This window comes from Podarcis melisellensis, assembly GCF_964234715.1.
Source record: "Podarcis melisellensis genome assembly, chromosome: 11".
NCBI classification, from domain to species: domain Eukaryota; kingdom Metazoa; phylum Chordata; class Lepidosauria; order Squamata; family Lacertidae; genus Podarcis; species Podarcis melisellensis.
The window spans coordinates 39,777,901-39,796,184 of NC_138543.1; the positions used below are offsets into that span (position 1 = coordinate 39,777,901).

The following is an 18,284-nucleotide window of genomic DNA, read 5'->3' on the forward strand; positions in this document are numbered from 1 at the left end:
AATGCTGTTCAGATATCTAGGTCAGAAAAATCTTAATGAGGAGGAGGAGAAGGCACAATGGGCCCTGCTAGGTGCTGGGGGCCTGACAGTTGCCCAAGAATGCCAGGTGCTCACACCAGCAGTGCATCCACTTATTTAGATATTTATTCCAGCTCAAAGTCCGCAGAGTATTCAGAGTGCTGCTCCCTTTATTACGTGGTGCTTTCTCAGATCCCAAATAATGCAGAAGGGGGAGGCAGACCCATCAGTCCCTGCAGGATGATGCTCACAAGTCATGTTACGTAATTAGAGATCTAATGCAAATTCCGTATCCCAGTTAATCCATGACATTTGGGTCAGCCAGTTACAGCAGGAGGGAATGCCCTTGTGCTTTGGTACCTTAAGATGTCCTGTTTTGCTTTTTTTAAATGGTCAGCGCACCCTTGTTTTTCCTCATCACCTGCTTTGAAACATTGTCATTGTTTTTCTCTGCGCCCTGAGGGTTTATGTTATATAGACATCAGAAATTTATTACAAAGCAAGTTACCTACGTCATTGAGAAAAAGCCCAAACATGGTTCCATTAACTTCCTTGTAAGTGCTTCTCCTTAATAATTCTGGTGACGTGCAGACTGTATCCTCGTCCCTTTCATGCCAAACCAGGCGGGAGAGATAACTAACAGTTCGCAGAGACGGGTGTGCGGGGAGGAGGGGGAGAATCCCAGAAAGCACATTTGAGCTCTCTGTCCTCCAAAAGGAGCTACTTGACCAAGCTGAGGCAGGCCTTTCTATCTCACAGTAGGTGGCAGTAAACCATTTGATTGTACTGTATCTCAGATTTCCAGAATGCCTGGTTTGTAGGGGAGGCTATTGAAGCATTGATTGTGATAAAAGAGAAGCTTATTTGGCCTGCGACTGTGTGAGAGGTCTTGGGTGACACAACAGTATGTTGATGTTTACAGCTGGTGTAGCAATGATGTAGCCATAGGCATATGTAAAACCCAGATTTTATAGCAAGGAAAAATCTGACCTTAACTATTTTACAGGCCACAGCTGACATGCTGAGAAATTTGTTCATTAGCTTCTTTTACTTTATCCAGGGTATCATCAAAATGCAAGTAGGGTAACAAAATCAGATTGTTAAAAAGAAAGGACTTTGCCTTTCAGTCTGCTCCGTTAAATTGGAGAATTTGTGGAATGAGAAATTCTAGAGAGATTAGGCTGCATTAAGGGGCAATGCTAAATATGCTTATCAGGGAGTAAGCCCCATTAAAATGGTGGGTCTTACTTCTGAGTAAGCATACACAGAATTGCATACACAGAAGGGATCCAAATGGTCCGCTTATTCCAGGCGTACCTGGAGTTGTTCAGCAACCGCTCGCTCAATCACTTTGCCCAAGAATGAAAGATTTGAGACTGGGCGATAGTTGGCCATTGTGGCTGCATCTAAAGATGGTTTTTTAAGAAGCGGTTTAATAACCGCCTCTTTCAGCGGGTCTGGGAAGGCTCCCTCATGGAGGGAAGCATTCACCACCCCATAAAGCCCATCACCCAGTCTTCCCGGCTACCTTTTACAAGCCAGGATGGGCAAGGATCCAGGAGACAGGTGGTTGGTTTCACTCGTCCAAGCAGCCTGTCCACATCCTCAGAGGTAACAGATTGGAATTGATCCCACTCAACTTGACTAGGCAAAACTCTAGCACTCTCCCGCCCCGGCCCTGCTCCCATGGTGGAGTCTACTTCTTCCCAAATCTGAGTGATTTTATCTGCAAAAAACTTTGCAAAATCATTGCAGGAGAACATGTGGCCTGTACTGGGCCCCAGTGTTGCAGGTGGTTCCTCTAAATTGTGAACCACATGAAAAAGTCTCCTGCTGCTGTTTTCTGCAGATGCAATAGAGGCGGTGGAGAAATTCTTCTTTGCCGTCGCTATCACCACTTGGTAGGCTCGACGTTGAGCTCTAACCTGTGTCTGGTCAGATTCGGAATGAGTTATCCACCACCGGCGCTCTAGCCGTCTCAACGATTGTTTCATTGCCCTCAGATCCGTGGAAAACCACGGGGCTGTTCGGGCTCCATGCAATCGGAGAGTGCGCCTCGGAGCGAAACAGTCAATAGTCCTAGTTAACTCCACATTCCAGCGGGCCACCAGGGAATCAGCTGTAATTTGCTTGACATCTGATGGGAGTGTATTCCACAGGGCAGGTGCCACTACCGAGAAGGCCCTCTGCCTGGTTCCTTGTAACCTCATTTCTCACAGTGAGGGAACCACCAGAAGGCCCTCGGAGCTGAATTTCAATGTCTGGGATGAACGATGGGGGTGGAGACACTCCTTCAGGTATATTGGGCCGAGGCCCTTCAGGGCTTTAAAGGTCAACACCAACACTTTGAATTGTGCTTGGAAACATACTGGGAGCCAATGTAGGTCTTTCAAGACCAGTGTTACATGGTCTCAGTGGCCACTTCCAGTCTAGCTGCTGCATTCTGGATTAGTTGCAGTTTCCAAGTCACTTTCACAAGTAGCCCCACATAGAGCGTGCTGCAGTAGTCCAAGCAGGAGATAACTAAAGCATGCACCACTCTGGTGAGACAGTCTGTGGACAGGTAAGGTCTGTGTAACAGATGGAGCTGGTAACCAGCTGCCCTGGACACAGAATTGACCTGTGCCTCCATGGATAACTGAGAGTCCAAAATGACTCCCAGGCTGCACAGGACCAGGGAGTCCCCTACACCTGCCCGCCCCCCAAAACAGTATTTCTGTCTTGTCAGGATTCAACCTCAATCTGTTAGCCACCATCCATCCTCCAACCCCCTCCAGACACTCACACAGGACCTTCACTCTGGATATCATCTACATACTGATGAACACCCCCAGCCCAAACCCCCAGTGTCCTGTTGTTCCAGAAGCAGTTTAGTCATGCTGGCCACATGACCCAGAAAGATGTCTGTGGACAAATGCCGGCTCCCTTGGCCTGAAAGCCAGATGAGCGCTGCACCCCATTGTTGCCTTTGACTGGATTTAACCATCCAGGGGTCCTTTACCTTTTTACCTTTTTGAAACAGAATTGCATTGTTAGTCTGTTAGAGCACAAAACAAGGGGTCCTGGGGCACCGTCAAGATTTATTGTGACATAAATATTTGTGGACTGGAATCTGCTGTGTCAGATGTTGGTTTATGCCACAAAAAATATGTTTAGGGTGCCACAACACTGTTATTTATGAAATGAGAGACCTCTCACATTTGTATGAAGTCTTTGGTGGTCAAAAGTGGAAAATGCATGACAAAAATTATAGTTAAATGGGTCTCATATATTTCTTCCCCCATGAACACAGCCCCTTATTCTGCAAATTCACATCGGCTTGCTTTTCTTTAAGAGCAAATTCCTATTCCTCAAGGCTTTCTGCTCCTGCAATATGACTGTGGCTAGAGACAGACAAGCCTGTGTTCTTTTGAACAGCTGAAGGTGGCATGATTGGGGTATTGCGGCAGCGGCTGAGCAAACCTATTTCTTTGTTCCGGCATCACCTCTGATCAGAGAGGCTTGACAGGTTTTTGAGGCACTAGAAAAGATTTGTTGAATTTCTGTGCTTTGCAATTGGCTACCAAGTAACTCTATTGCTATTCTGTCAACCTTCCTACTATACTGTTGAGAGCAGGGGTAAGGAGTCTGTGGCACTGAGGCATAGTGTCAGAATTGTAGAGTTGGAAAGGGACCCCAAGGGTTATCTAGTCCAACCCCCTGCAATGCAGGAATCTTTCACCCTACGTGGGACTCGAACCCATCACCCCAAGGTTAAGAATTTCATGCTCTGACTCACATCTGCCCCAGCCAGTATAGCCAATGGCCAGAGATAATGGGTTTGTGTACTCAAAACTTAGGTAAGGGGTGAGACACAGTTTCCACGCCCTGATGCAGAGCTATGTAGAGGATAAGCGTCTCAAGAAAAGAATGTAACTCCCATGAGCCACATCTTTAAGGTAAAACAGATAATGAGATATGACAAATTAGTATGCACACAAATTGATTATAGAACACAGCCTCATATAATAGATATGTGTGGGTTTTATAGCTTCTTTCATTTCAGCCTGCAATTCAGCTCCTAGATGAATTGTTTTAAGCTTTACCTTATATGAATACCCATAGGGGTGGGAAATTAAGCTTAATTCTACCCCACTTGAGTGCTTGTTAATATCTTCCAGATAGCATCTATCACTGTAATAGTATATTCTCTCTGTTAATTATGAATCAACTCATTATAAGAACAATGTCATTTTATGTATCCATGTAATGAATGTGTAACAGAACTCAAAAGAAGACAATTGTAAGCTACTTAGACAAGCGTCTCTATAAGGCAAAGTGCTGTGATGAATTTTGCTCTGTTTTGAGTTAACATCTTATAAAAACTTGTTATGCTTATAAGCAGTGTTGAGCCCTGATACATATGAAAAAGGCATATGTAGCTTGATATAGAGCTACACTGTTGCATTACAACATTTCCAAATAATAATCTAAAACTATACTAAAGCTCCTACATTGTCAGAGACATGCTCTCAATCGGTAAAGGCATCCTTTAATGCACGCACATAGTGCGTGGCAAATTCCCTCCTTTGTAAATTCTTCTATTATGGTATCATAAATGGTTGAGACTTTGAGTGTTATCTGCACAGCTGAGCTTCTTTGTTTGGTGCTGATCTCAGTCTGGGCATGATGATGGTCGCTGTCTTGACCCCACAGTCACTATATTTAGCAGCAGCAGCAGCAACAACAGCTTCAAAGAGAATTGGAGCTTCAAACTAGAATTTATCAGAAAACAATGGTTCTGCTCATTTAGACCTTAAGACCATGGGTTAAAGCCAATGTTAATTCTGCTCATAACAGGCTTCTTGAAGTTGATGGGCATGACTAATGTAGGCCCATACATTTCAATGGAGAGCAGAACTTAGTTGGATACAACCGCATGAATTTCTTTCCCACTGCAATTGTTAAATTAACAAAAACAAAAGGAGGTAGGTTGTGTTACAATTCTAAACCATTGCTGGTTTTGCCAGTTTCCTTTCCCTCTGTCACACAAGGAATCCACTTAAAGTTGCAGGAGACCCCTTCAATCAGCCCTCAACTGAACGGCTTTGTTTTGTAGCAGAATAGCACACCTCTCCACTTTGGAATCTATTATGATTTTGTTTGTGAACCCACCACAACTGGGATAGGGTTCATGTCTTTGAACTCCATATGCTGAGTTCCTTGGAAGAAAGGGTAGATATTAATGTGACAGGCAAATCAATAAATATTATGTAAAGAACCATGACTTTCAAAAAAGAGCCACGAATATAAAATATGCAGTTAGAGTCCAGTGTTTCACATATTAATACATCTTCTCTCTTTTTTTTCTTTTTACAGGTAAGTACTCCATTCTTCTTCTTTAAGCTGACAGAAAATATATTACGGGCCTGAATTGTAACAAATGGTACAAAAGCAAGCTAGTGAACAGGAAGATGGCGTTGCCGACTCACGTAAGGATTTCAGAACAGCTTCAGGATGCCCTTGTTTATTTTTGAAGGTTGGTAACAGAAAGTGACCCCTATTTTGACAGGATTTATTAAGTATAAATATAACATATAGTTGACGTTTGTGAAAGATTAACTTGTGCCCCTTGACTGCCTGTATGGAAAAGTACTGTTGCTGAGTCCTTTGTAAAAAGACCAGCCAGGTTATTAGTTATAATTATAGACACGCTGGAGGTGGTGGTGTTCCATTGTCCGAATGGGATGAAGGAGAAAAATGGTTTGGGGATGTAGTGTTAACTGCATAGTGAAGAAGACCCTGGCCTTGGAATTTTTTTAATACTTGTTCCGTTGGTGATCTTGCCCCATAAATGCGCACACACACACACACCCCAACCAATAATTCTGAACATTGGATTGGCTGTAGAATCAATTTTCCTGCAGTGGAACTCTGCTAACTGGACATTCCCATGGGCTGAGGGAGATTTTTGGTGATTTCTCCTTCCCTCTGCAGCCCCTTAACCAGCAACCCCTCAAAATATGCACCAAACGGTTGGTGGCATGCACCCCAGAACAGTGTGGGAGGCGGTGGCTTCAGAGGGCAGAGGAAATGGATAAAAATCCCTCCCTCCCTCTATTGGAAAGCTCCATTTGATCCAACTCCCCCCCGGGAAAGGAAGTAGCCCTTTCAAGAACAGTCCTTCCATTTGTGGAAAAGCCTACTGAATACAACTTGTAGAAGCTGTCTTGCGCACATTTCACTTGCATGATTTCAACTATATGCAGTTGGAGGCTGGCTGGTTTAAATCCCTTTAACCAGTGCACAGAGAAGGCCTTGCTTGGGAAGCAAGGCAGGGAGCTTAAAAGCTCTTTTTTTGCTGGATTTTTCTGGAGCAAAAAAAGAGGTTTTAAGCTTTCTGCCTTGCTTCCCAAGCTAGGCTCTCTCCTCTCACCGGGGTGTGAGATGCTTCCGCAAGAACTCGAAAATACATGTTTTTAAGTATATGCAGAACCCTTGAAACCGAATCCCCACGTAAGTTGCGATTGTACTGTATTTTACTGCCACAGCGCAATGAGTTGATGCTGCCAGTCAAACGAAAGATCTCTCTCCTCCAGAGTCAGGAGGCAATTCATTCTCTACCTAATAATAAAAATAATGATGATAATACTATAAAAGACCTAACATAAAAAAGACCTAGCTGTGCGTGTGCATGCAAATATTGATGTCTGTCACTGTGTGAGTATCACAGGCAAAGGATCTCTCTTTCCCCCCCCCCCCCGGCTCATTATGAGTCTTGATTGGCAAGTGTTATGTGACTAAGGACTATGTGCCTGCTGGGATAAATTTTAAGGAGCTGCGTGATGCTGATCAAAAGACAGAAAAGCGGGTTTGCTACAAGGGGAAGGATTATAAAGATTGTGCACTGTTCCAGCACAAAGTTTCAAACAATTGTAACTAGATGTTAATGGAGGATTCAGCACTGCCAATGGAGAACACAGTCCCTTCCCCAATGCCTCCTCTGTACTCCACCATCAATCCCTCTGATAACATAATCAAGCAGTGAGCGCCACAAGGATTGTAGCCAAACCACTGAGAAGCAGGAGCACATCAGCCTCCTTGTGACCGCGGGGAGAGATCCAGGAGTACACTAACAGCCAAAATTGGCTCATAACAGCCCCCCCCTTTTTTAGAATAATAACATAAAATAATGCCATAAAATTATATATCATTAGAAAGATAATCTAATGCAGATTGCAATACAGTAAACTGTGTTGAATCATCGTTATCGTATCAAAGGTTATATCCAAATAACCAGAAAAGAAAGCACAACTGCCTTATGTAACAAGAAGTCACCCAGAAAGCAATGCAATAGCCCTGACCTGAACAGAAAATGTGTGGAGCCGTTAGCTCAGTTGGTTAGAGCGTGGTGTTGATTATGCCATGGTGGCAGGTTTGAACCCCATAGAGGACGGTGCATATTCCTGCATTGCAGGGGGGTTGGACTAAATAATAATAATAATAATAATAATAATAAATTTATTATTTATACCCCAGCCACTCTGGGCGGCTTCCAACAGAACACTAAAATACAATAGCCTATTAAACATTAAAAGCTTCCCTAAACAGGGCTGCCTTCAGATGTCTTCTAAAAGTTTGCTGGTTATTTTTCCTCTTTGACATCTGGTGGGAGGGCGTTCCACAGGGCGGGTGCCACTACCGAGAAGGCCCTCTGCCTGGTTCCCTGTAACTTGGCTTCTTGTAGCGAGGGAATCGCCAGAAGGCCCTCGGCGCTGGACCTCAGTGTCCAGGCAGACCGATGGAGGTGGAGACACTCCTTCAGATGATCCTCAGGGTCCCTTCTGACTCTACAATTCTATGATTCAATTCTATGGTCTTGGAGTGATATGCAGCTGTAGGTTAGAAAGTGAGAGAGAACGTCTTTTCATCCTTCTAGGACACCCCAGATGTTTTAGATCACTGCTTCCATTTGCCTCAACTAGCACACCATGCTGCCACAGATGGGAGTTCATTTCATCTAACTACAATATTTATAGCCCATCCTGTATTCAAAGATCTCAGGGAAAGGGACAATGAAGCTCATTAAACATCACATTCCATGCTCATAAAAAACAGATAAAAATCAATTTCAGGCCGTCATTGAACTGCAGCGGTGACCTAATCCAGCTGAATATTATTCACTCCCCGAAGGCTTGGCTAAATAGCCAGGTTTTTAGCTGGTTCTAAAGACGAGCATTGTAAGTGCCGGCCAAATTTCTAGGAGGAAGGGAGTTGCATAGGTGGGGTGCTATCAGAGAGAAGGCTGATTTGGTGATATGACTTACCTGTTATACTATAGTTGAGACTAGAGATTGTAATGTTAAGGGCTGATTTTTCAGGTCAGCAATTCAAGAACCTGGTTCCCTATGAATTTTTATGGTTGTAAGAGATATAAAAGGAAAACATTGGTTCTTGGGTGTGATGTGCAGAATGAGCCTACAGAGGGCATTGTAATCCTTTTGATGTTGTGTAATCCAGCATTCTGTAGTGAAGTGGACTACTATTCACGGTATTTTTCCATATGTTTCACAGAATAGTTAATTTTGCTATATCCTGCTAATATGCATAAGCAGTAAAAGTACGAATTATGCATCAGTGAGGCAGCTGAGAATTGTGTTTATGGGGATGAGACATGCTGCAGTTCCAGGTGTTGTTTGTGTAGCCTGGAACACAATTAATAGGAGTCATATTTGCCCCCTATTAAGATCTAAATGTCCTCAGGGTCTATAGTGGGGGTGGGGGTATCTCCCAACCTAGGTTTTTCTAGATGGTATTTCACACCCCCTTGTAGTTAAAGAATATTCCATGGCAAAAACTGTAAAATAAAATGTTACTTGCTAAATATTCCATTCCATTCAGTAGTATAGCAGGCTGCCAAACTGATTTAAGTGTATATTTACATATAATTTAACATCCTGAACAATCCTATAAAAATAGAATTATGAATTGGAATTATTTTTGGAAGTGTCTTCAATTAAGGAAATTGGGAAAGAACAGTGAAAATAAAGATTTAAAGCAGACCTTAATACCTGAAAACCCAAAAAGATACTAATAAAATTAGTGGACAAAAATTAGAGCTGAGAATAAATCGCAGAAACCTTGGCTGTTGTGGAGTCACAGTATACACCAAATACATTGCAATCAGAAATGTCAGAAGTTGACTTGTTGAGGTTAATAAAAAAGCCACGTCTAATGACACTTCTAATTCAACTTCCCCTCATAAAGAAAACCAAAATGAAGATACTGATCTAATAAGTTCTATTACAAAAACTTTTGCTAGAAAAACAAAAAACCCTCAGAAGAAAGAATAAATAAATTTCTCAAAGAAACAAAAGTTTTCTGACAATACTGATTTTATTCTGTGAACTGCCCTGAGATCCCCAGGTATAGGGCAGGATATAAATAATTAAAAAAATAAAATAAAATAATAATAATAATAATAATAATAATAATAATAATAATAATAATATATTGCAAGAAAAAGACAGATTTTTAAAAACATTGTGAAGAAAGAGATAAGCCCATGAATTCCTTCCTCCTTTCTCTTTTGCACATTAATTATTTGTTTCCAGGGTTTCTAAAACTACAGTTTCCCATTGTGATGAAAATAAGAAATGGTGGCTTAAGCTCTCATTACAGTTTTAGTTTGTAAACCAGAATCAAGCTATGGTTTGCAATCCTGTTTTGTAGTCAAAGCACAGTTTCCCTGATTGGACATAATGGACAGCTGTTGTTTAAGGAACTATGCAAATCGTTGAATTAAGTTACAAGGAAGGAGAGGGAAAAGGAATGGATAAGAACAGTACTCATTCTCAGCCTGATAAATCATGGTTTATTAGGCTACAAACACTACATTCAAACTGGGCCTTTATCTAGACATGTTACCATGGAATGGGCAGGTGTCTGTGTAACTTTTTCAAGGCATTTATTTATTTTATTCTCTCCCACCCACCACGAAAATTCAGTAGCTTGTATTATTATTTCGATTTGTTTGCTGCCAGCAGAGAATATTGTCCCAAGAAGCCAGTGGCTGTGGTTGGACCAATATTGCCAATAAGCAAGGGTGTGCAACAAACAAGCAGTGAGTAAGATTAACCACAGTTTGTCATACCATTTGACATTCTACCGTTAATTAAGCATAGCTTCTTTGTGGCCACACCAGATACGGAGGGAGAAGCTTGTGAGCCCAGGAGAAAGCTAGGCTTGCCCCCATCATGATACACCAGAGTTTATTGTGATGTCAGAATGCAGCAAATGTGTCCATTGAAGGTTGTTCAAGATTAAGAAGGGTCCTCTTGGCTGATCTGACTGACTTCCAGGGAAGCTACCACTCTGAATATCATACATGGGAATCATGTATGAAGAGCGCTGTTCTTCTGTAGTCTTCTCATCGGCATCTGACTGGCCACTGTGAGAAGAGAATGCTGGACTCCACAGGTCTTTGGTCTGATCCATCTGTGCTGTTTTTATGTTGTTAATGTAGTCAGTAGAATTTTCTGAAAGAGTGAAATGAAACACTATAAAATTAGAGGTAGGGCCCCCCAAAAACTTCCCTTTTTAAAAACAACAACACCACAAAACAAAACAAAACAAAACCCATGCCCACCTGCCCCACACTTGATGTATAGGGCATGTGGAGATGCAGCTGGATTGGCTGCTCACATCCCCATACCCTGCAGAAATCCAGGTTGAACTTCCTGCACATTAGTCGATATGCTAATGCTCCGTCCTGCTTGGTCACTGTCTCCCCTCCACCCCCATGGGTCAACATTGATGGGTAGGAGGGACTACGCAACTGTCAAGCTCCTGACATAATTATGACATCAGATAATTCACAGGTATGTGGCCCATCTGCCAAAGTTGGCCCATGTCATGCAGGGAGATCCGGCCTGCTTGGCAGAAAAGGTTCCCTAACTGTTTTACAGATCCTTAGAAGAATTAGGAGTTAGGTGAAGGAGGAGTGAATGACTTGGTTCTTTTATGAAACTAAGCATTATCCTGTTCACACAAAGTAAGTCGACTGCATTCATTGAGATTTACTCCCAGGCATTAGTGCTTCATTACAACTTATTCTGACTCTCACCTTGAATCATTAGTTTTTCCAAACAATTACCATTTTAAGCCTCCCGTAGAATAGGCAAAGAAGACATCTTCTGCAATGCTAAAATGAAAAAATTAATAATGTCAAAGCTTAGTGAGATTCTTCAGGATAGATTTTTTGAAAAATGGATCCTTGAGGTGTATCTACACAACAACAGAAATTCATATTATGGCTTTGTGTAAGTTTCACTGCAGTGTGATTTGCATTGTACTGTGGATTGGCTATGCATCATCAGGACAAAAACCAACATATACAACAATACATTAAATCAGGGCTGAGGAACTTGAACTACAACTTCCAGCATCCTGGCGTGATAGAATTTGAACATCTGGAGGGCCCTGGTTTCTCATCCCCGGACTAACTCCTTATAAGTCAACATTGTACTGCTAACAGCAGTGCAAAGAGAAGTGAAGTACAATACAGTGGAATAAATTTCTGCTGCTTAGAAAAGGCAAATAAGTCCTAAAGTAGCTGGTCTATAGATCAGATTAATCTTTCCACGCTTAGAATTATGAAAGTCCAGTTTGCTCATTCCTCACAATACCTTCCCAAACATTTGCATGGCCAGATAAGGTGCAAATGTTTGTATAGCATTTAGGCAAGTACTAGGTTATAGTAATCTCCCTCTTTATCAACTATATTTCTGGACAATGTAAATTATTGACAGGCAAGCATCATCAACAGGTCTTTTATATGTAGTCATCTTCATCATTTTCTCAGGGTACAAAAACATCACATGCTGAAAGGCAGAATAGAAGATGTACGAACTGAAGCTGTTAATGAAGAATTCACTCCTGATGAGGTTGCAGGCAATGCAATGCCATGTTGGTAGATCAGAACATTGGGTAATGTTAGATTGAAGCACTGGCAATGTCTCTATAGTGACAGAAGTCTAGGTAACAAAATTGTACTAGTAGTTTTATTGGTTCAGGGCGAAAGACTCAGATCCCAACATCCAGTCCTTGAGAGGCACTTTGCTTCTGTCGTTCGTTCAAGTGTGATGGGGAAACTGTTGTTTTGGAATTAGTTATTATCTGTTGTTGCCTTGAATGGTCTGCTTTTTTTATGACGATGTTTATTTTTGTTGCAACATTTTATGGTTTTCAGTCTTGCAAGCCGCTTAGCATTTCTACGGGGAGAAAAATTGTGGAGTAAAAAATGACATACCTGGTCAAAGCATTTCTATAATACTTTTCATAGATTTAGGTTAAGGTTACCCGATATTTTTCAATGAATCCGGGGACACTTTTCAACTTCCTACTACATAGATGGATTTTGTCTGGGGACTGATTTGTAAATCCAGGGACTGTCCCCGGAAACGGGGATGTCTGGTAACCTTAATTTAGGTTGCCATCCTATAGACACTTGGGAGCACGTCTCTCTGAACTGAGTAGACATGGGTACCACTGCACTTTTAGACGTTTGCCTCAAAATTATCTGTCTTCTGGGGAATTGTTTGCCTGGGCTTTATTCAAAATTAACAATTTATGGGTAGAAATCCTTTTTTCCTGTTACTAACCTTCCTGTTAACTAGATGGTGGATGGAGGATTAGTAATAGGAGAAAAGGATGTCAAGCCATCAATTGTTAATTCTGAACATATTTTGTTTCCATCCATATCCATGGTATCCTAAATTAAGAAGTAAAACCATGGAAGCTGATATTGCATGAAGGAAAGAAAGGGACAGCGTGTATACTTAAAAATGAGACAGCCGGTCTCCACAGAGAATGCAAATTAAATTTTCAACAGTTGATACACCATGTGCCACAAAAACTATATACATTAACAATAGGTGGTACCGACCTAACATTTCTAAAATGTCTTTATTTTGCCTATTCAGTGAGAAGCATTTGTGCTACAATCCAGATATTATTCTAAACTTAGCAGCAACAGCTGATATTCACACATTATATTCACCTAGGAAAATGAATAAACACAATTGTTCTGCTATGGAGCTCCAGCAGTATGCTGCCCATGTATTTTAATGGGTAACATTATATACAATGGCAGCAATGGGTTGAAATCGTTTTAACTTTTTCTCTTTGAAATGGCTCTGTTGTACAAGTCTGGCAGTTTTATGTGTGATACTTACATATCCTCCCCTTTAATTTAGTTACATTTTTAAAGGATTTTTAAAATTTAAGAATAAGTCCATAATACTTGCTAGATAATTAAAAATCACAATCATTAAAGCAACGTCTCCACTAAATAAATGAAGAAGAAACCATGCGCATCAACAGTCACAAAGGAGTCCTATTTACAATCCAAAAAATGCAAAATGCATGCACAAAACACCCAAGACCAAAACGATTCCTCCTCAGTTCAAATAATTCAATGAAAACCTTGATTCCTTACATAAAATTTATTATTTGCTGAATAGTTTAAAGGAAACCTGTGATAGAATGATTGTTCTGTTGCCCTTGGCCTCTCCAAACAGGTGTTTTAATATGGATTTATCCTTAACACAATAATAATGCATTTGTGGTGGATTTATTTTGTTGTATTAATGCTTCTCATCATTGCTGTCCAGGGCTCTGTAGCAAAGCGAAAGGGGGAGAAAAAGAAACCAGACATTCATGGTATAAAAAGTTACACAACAGCAGCAAGACGTTATGAGATATTTGTACTGTTTTAATGTTGTTAGCCGCCCTGAGCCCGGCTTCGGCTGGGGAGGGCGGGATATAAATAAAATTTATTATTATTATTATATTATTATTCTCAGACTGGAAACGAAGCAGATGGGAATAGTGCAGAAAGTGGGATTGTGTGTGACTGCTCCAATAGCATCAGCAGCTTAAGTCATCATGAATAGGCAGCGAAAAGGGTGTCTGGGTGGGCCTCTTCCCGTTTGCTGATAAGTGTATAAGGCGCAATGTCTCATGCAAGGAATCAAGCATATTCATTGCTCCTGCAGGACTAGATTGGCACTTTTTGCTATTTAGAGCATGCAGATCATTCGCTCAGCTGGGTCACCAAGGTCTCTGCATGACAGTATTTAAGCCTATTTTGGCACAAGCAATATGCTTCTCTTCTGTGGAAGTGAGGCCCTCCTAATCGCCTGCCTTTTTTGATGGGGGAGGGGGTTGACCAGCAGGAATGGGTGAGTAGCAACAGGGATAGTATTAACCACGCGCGGGACACGGGTGGTGCTGTGGTCTAAACCACTGAGCCTCTTGGGCTTGCCGATCGGAAGCTCGGGGGTTCGAATTCCTTGCAATGGAATGAGCTCCTGTTTCTCTGTCCCAGCTCCTGCCAACCTAGCAGTTCGAAAGCACACCAGTGCAAGTAGATAAATAGGTACGCTGCAGCGGGAAGGTAAACGGTGTTTCTGTGCACTCTGGTTTCCGTCACGGTGTTCCATTGCACCAGAAGCAGTTTAATCATGTTGGCACATGACCTGGAAAACATTATGCAGACAAACACCAGCTCCCTCAGCCTGAAAGCGAGATGAGCGCCGCAACTCCATAGTTGCCTTTGACTGGGCGTAACTGTCCAGGGGTTCTTTACCTTTACCTTTTGTATTTACCACATTATGAGTTGTGGTCATCTCAGAGGGGATGGGATCGATTTTTAACAAGACCACTCTTCTTGGTGCTCAAATTTCAAGGTACAGTGGTACCTCGGGTTAAGTACTTAATTCGTTCTGGAGATCCGTACTTAACCTGAAACTGTTCTCAACCTGAAGCACTACTTTAGCTGATGGGGCCTCTTGCGGCTGCCGCACCGCCGGAGCACAATTTCTGTTCTCATCCTGAAGCAAAGTTCTTAACTTGAAGCACTATTTCTGGGTTAGCGGAGTCTGTAACCTGAAGTGTATGTAACCTGAAGCGTATGTAACCTGAGGTACCACTGTAATTTGGCACCATCTCTACTTGCTTTACATGGAAACTTGTAGTTATGGGCCTGGCCTGGCAAGAAGAGCTCTGCTGGATTAGTCCAAAGTCCCATCTAGTCCAGCATCCTATTTCTCACAGTGGCCAGCTGGATGCACATGGGAAGCCCACAAGCAGGACAGAAGCACACCAGCACTGCCCCACTGCTGCCCCCCAGCAATTGGTATTCAGAGGCATGTTGTCTCTGGTCATGGAGGTCACATTTAGCCATCATGGCTAATAGACGTGGATAGCTTTATCCCCCAATGGTCTTGTCAAATTCCTTTTTAATGTCACCCAGGTTAATGGCCATCACCACATAATGTGGAAGCCTCCATGTTAAAGTAAGCAAAAGCAAGCAGCTTGATGCAGATTTAAAATAGTTTAATTGCTTGAACATCTCTTCAGAAGATGCCTCAGAGGCACAGCCATTGTTCCCTTTTGCCAGGCAGTGTTACCCCGTTGGGGACTTAATTCAATAAAAACCCTGAAGACCCAAGTTCACATTCTCTGTACAGATTTTCCATCACAAAGAGCCCCGTATCCTGTTGCTATTAGGCTTAACAGTACTTTGCTAACCAAACTGGAACATTGGCTCATGAGCCTGCTCAGATACCCATTGGCAGTGGTGAATCTGTATGTCCACTTTCTCTCGAGGTGACTTTGAGCATCTGTGTCTATTATCACGAGCAAATGCTGAGCATTACTATGTAGGTGACCCTGAAATTGTGTGCTGAAACGATTGTGGAGAAAGACACACACGTTACATATATTGTTTGGGAAACAATATGAAAAATACAAGGGAACCATGCACAGTGGTACCTCAGGTTAAGTACTTAATTCGTTCCGGAGGTCCGTACTTAACCTGAAACTGTTCTTAACCTGAAGCACCACTTTAGCTAATGAGGCTTCATGCTGCCGCCGCACTGCCAGAGCATGATTTCTGTTCTCATCCTGAAGCAAAGTTCTTAACCTGAGGTACTGTTTCTGGGTTAGCGGAGTCTGTAACCTGAAGCGTATGTAACCCGAGGTACCACTGTACAGCTATGAGGAAGTAAGTAGAGATAAGCTGAAAGTAAAAGCATGTTTTATTTTTTCCACTGTTGAGTGAACATTTAGGATTGATTTATAAGACCTTTCTTGAAGAAGAAGCAGCTGAAGAAGAAACTAACTTCAAGTCAGATTAGCTTTTTAATTTCTTTTATCTTTGGGGCGATGTGACTAGTTTTCCTAAAATAAAGGCTGGTCACATCCATGTTAATTTTCCAGCCTGCAGTATGTGCAGCTGGAGAGGATCATTTTTTATTCCAGTTCTTGGACAACTGACACAAACGTTTGGCACCTCTCCTGTCCTGTTATTTCAGTGCTGTCGCCTCCTGCCCCCAACAACTTTCCAAAGCAACTCCCATTGGAACATAAGCAGACTGTTGAATCAGACCAGCTAAAGGTCAACCTAGCCTGTTTCCCGCAGTGACCAATCAGATGCTTATGGGAAGCCCACAAGCAGGGCAGGGAGACAATAGCTCTCCACCACAAGTTGCTTTCTAGCAACTGGTATAAAGTGAAATGTTGCCTCTGAACCTGGAGGTTCTGCTGAGCCTTTATTCATTTATTTCTAAGGGGCATTCATAAATATTAAAACGCGTACAGTGGATAAGATAAAATCAATAATAAAAACAGCTTCCTTTAAAATATCTGGTGAAATGGAAAAGTCTTGAGCATCTGAAGTTCAACAAGGACACATTATTTCCCACCAGCCTGCTGGGACAGAGGTTCTAATAATTCAGGCCTTCAGGGCTTGCTCTTGTGTATAGGAAAGCTCCTTATATTTGCAGCAGGAGCCCATGAAGTGAAAAGCCTCCAGCTCATTCACCCTTCTTCACTACAGCTGTCAAAATTGAGAAGAGGCTCCATGCAGGTGCCTGTAGCAGCTCTTCCAGCCACTGGCTGGGATAGACTTCGTACAATGTGGAGCCTTATTCACAGGCTCCAGCATTTTAAAATCTAATCTAGACATCTTGCTTTTAGTTTGCTGGCTGCTGAGTTGTGCCCATGCAATGCGTTGTTGTCGTTTTTACTATAAATATTGACTTCTGAGTTTACATGCAATGTGAGATAACTGTATCATTGGTTTTCAGCATATGTACACGGTGTAGACATGTTGCAGAGAGGTACAGTTGGCCCCAGCTCCCTGACCAGTTGGTGTTGCGCGCATGTCACAGGGGAAATATCTGTCACCCTTTCACACATTAATATGGTGAAACCAGATAGATGAGCTTCTCCAGAAATGTGAAGCAGCCCTAATATATCATCTGCAGTTTTACTGTTCGCCATAGCTTTCGCATGTAGATAGACTGAGCTGAATTTTCAAAAGAGATCTGAAGAAGAGATTTGCAAGAAAAAGCACCGATGAATTTGAATAAGTGATTTCTCTTTCACCGGGGGAGAGCGTCATCTGAGTATAAATAGTCCGTCTCGGCCACCTATTGCTGCACTGTAATTGCAGGGAGCGAGTTTTTAGAGGCTGCATTTGCAGTTGAGCAAGCTGTGCTCAATGTCTGTTGGAAGTGGGGGAGTGGAACTAAGCTCCTGGGAAGCTTTCCATTTTATCGGTTCAACCCGATTGCAACTCGACTCTGAATAAATGCAAACCGCTGCCTGTCTATCAGGGTGAACGCAGCAGCCGGAGAGACCAGGACCTTTTACCTTCCAGGCAGCCAGAGCACAAAGCTACACCTGAGCTGCCCACTGGAGTTGAATCCATTTCCCCAGATTTCCCAGGAATGTGTCCGTTTTGCCTTTAGCTTTCCTTTACAGCTTGTACCTGGATAAAATGAGTTTGCCATCCAGCTGTGAGCACCTGACTCTGGAGAAGGTGGCCAGATTTCGAAGTGCCTTCATTCACGGATCACCCTATGCTATTAACAAGCCAATTGATATTAAACAGCAAAGGAGACGGTAACTTGGCGTTTTTTCCTGTTATTTTTAGCAAAATGACACACACCCCTTCCTCCTTTTCAGTTTACTGCTTTGTAATCTTTACTTACAGGGGAAGGGAGGGCTGTGCGTATTTGTGAAGAGAGGCATTGTAGCTACCTCTACTGCATATATTCCTTGATTACTTTTAAAAGCTGAAATTGAAAGTGTATGTGGTTTGAGAAAACAGCAAAAAACCCTCTGTTTTAAATGCACGGGGGTGGCAGTTCTGCTCAAAGTAAATACAAACGATAGGTGCAATCTGGCCATCAGGTATGTGTTACTGATTTGAATGG

General features: G+C 42.2%; 1 protein-coding gene and 1 long non-coding RNA gene across 8 annotated transcripts in view; one reads left to right on the forward strand and one right to left on the reverse strand.

The window, feature by feature from the left end:
- Positions 1 to 18,284, forward strand: part of PDE4D (phosphodiesterase 4D) — a 650,804-nt gene that overhangs the window by 428,014 nt on the left and 204,506 nt on the right. Inside the window, exon 1 of one of the 7 annotated variants that reach the window (XM_081929698.1) lies at positions 17,591 to 17,970. The exons of the other annotated variants lie outside the window; for them this stretch is intronic. Coding sequence (XP_081785824.1) covers positions 17,846 to 17,970 — 125 coding nt within the window. The 5' untranslated portion in view covers positions 17,591 to 17,845. Of the gene's footprint in view, positions 1 to 17,590; positions 17,971 to 18,284 lie in introns of those variants that run through there. 7 annotated transcript variants of the gene reach the window in all.
- On the reverse strand, positions 10,252 to 10,827 carry LOC309380382. The gene is made up of 2 exons (XR_014172898.1): positions 10,712 to 10,827; positions 10,252 to 10,535 (listed from the first exon to the last, which is right to left on the reverse strand). It is a non-coding gene; the product is annotated as an uncharacterized lncRNA (long non-coding RNA).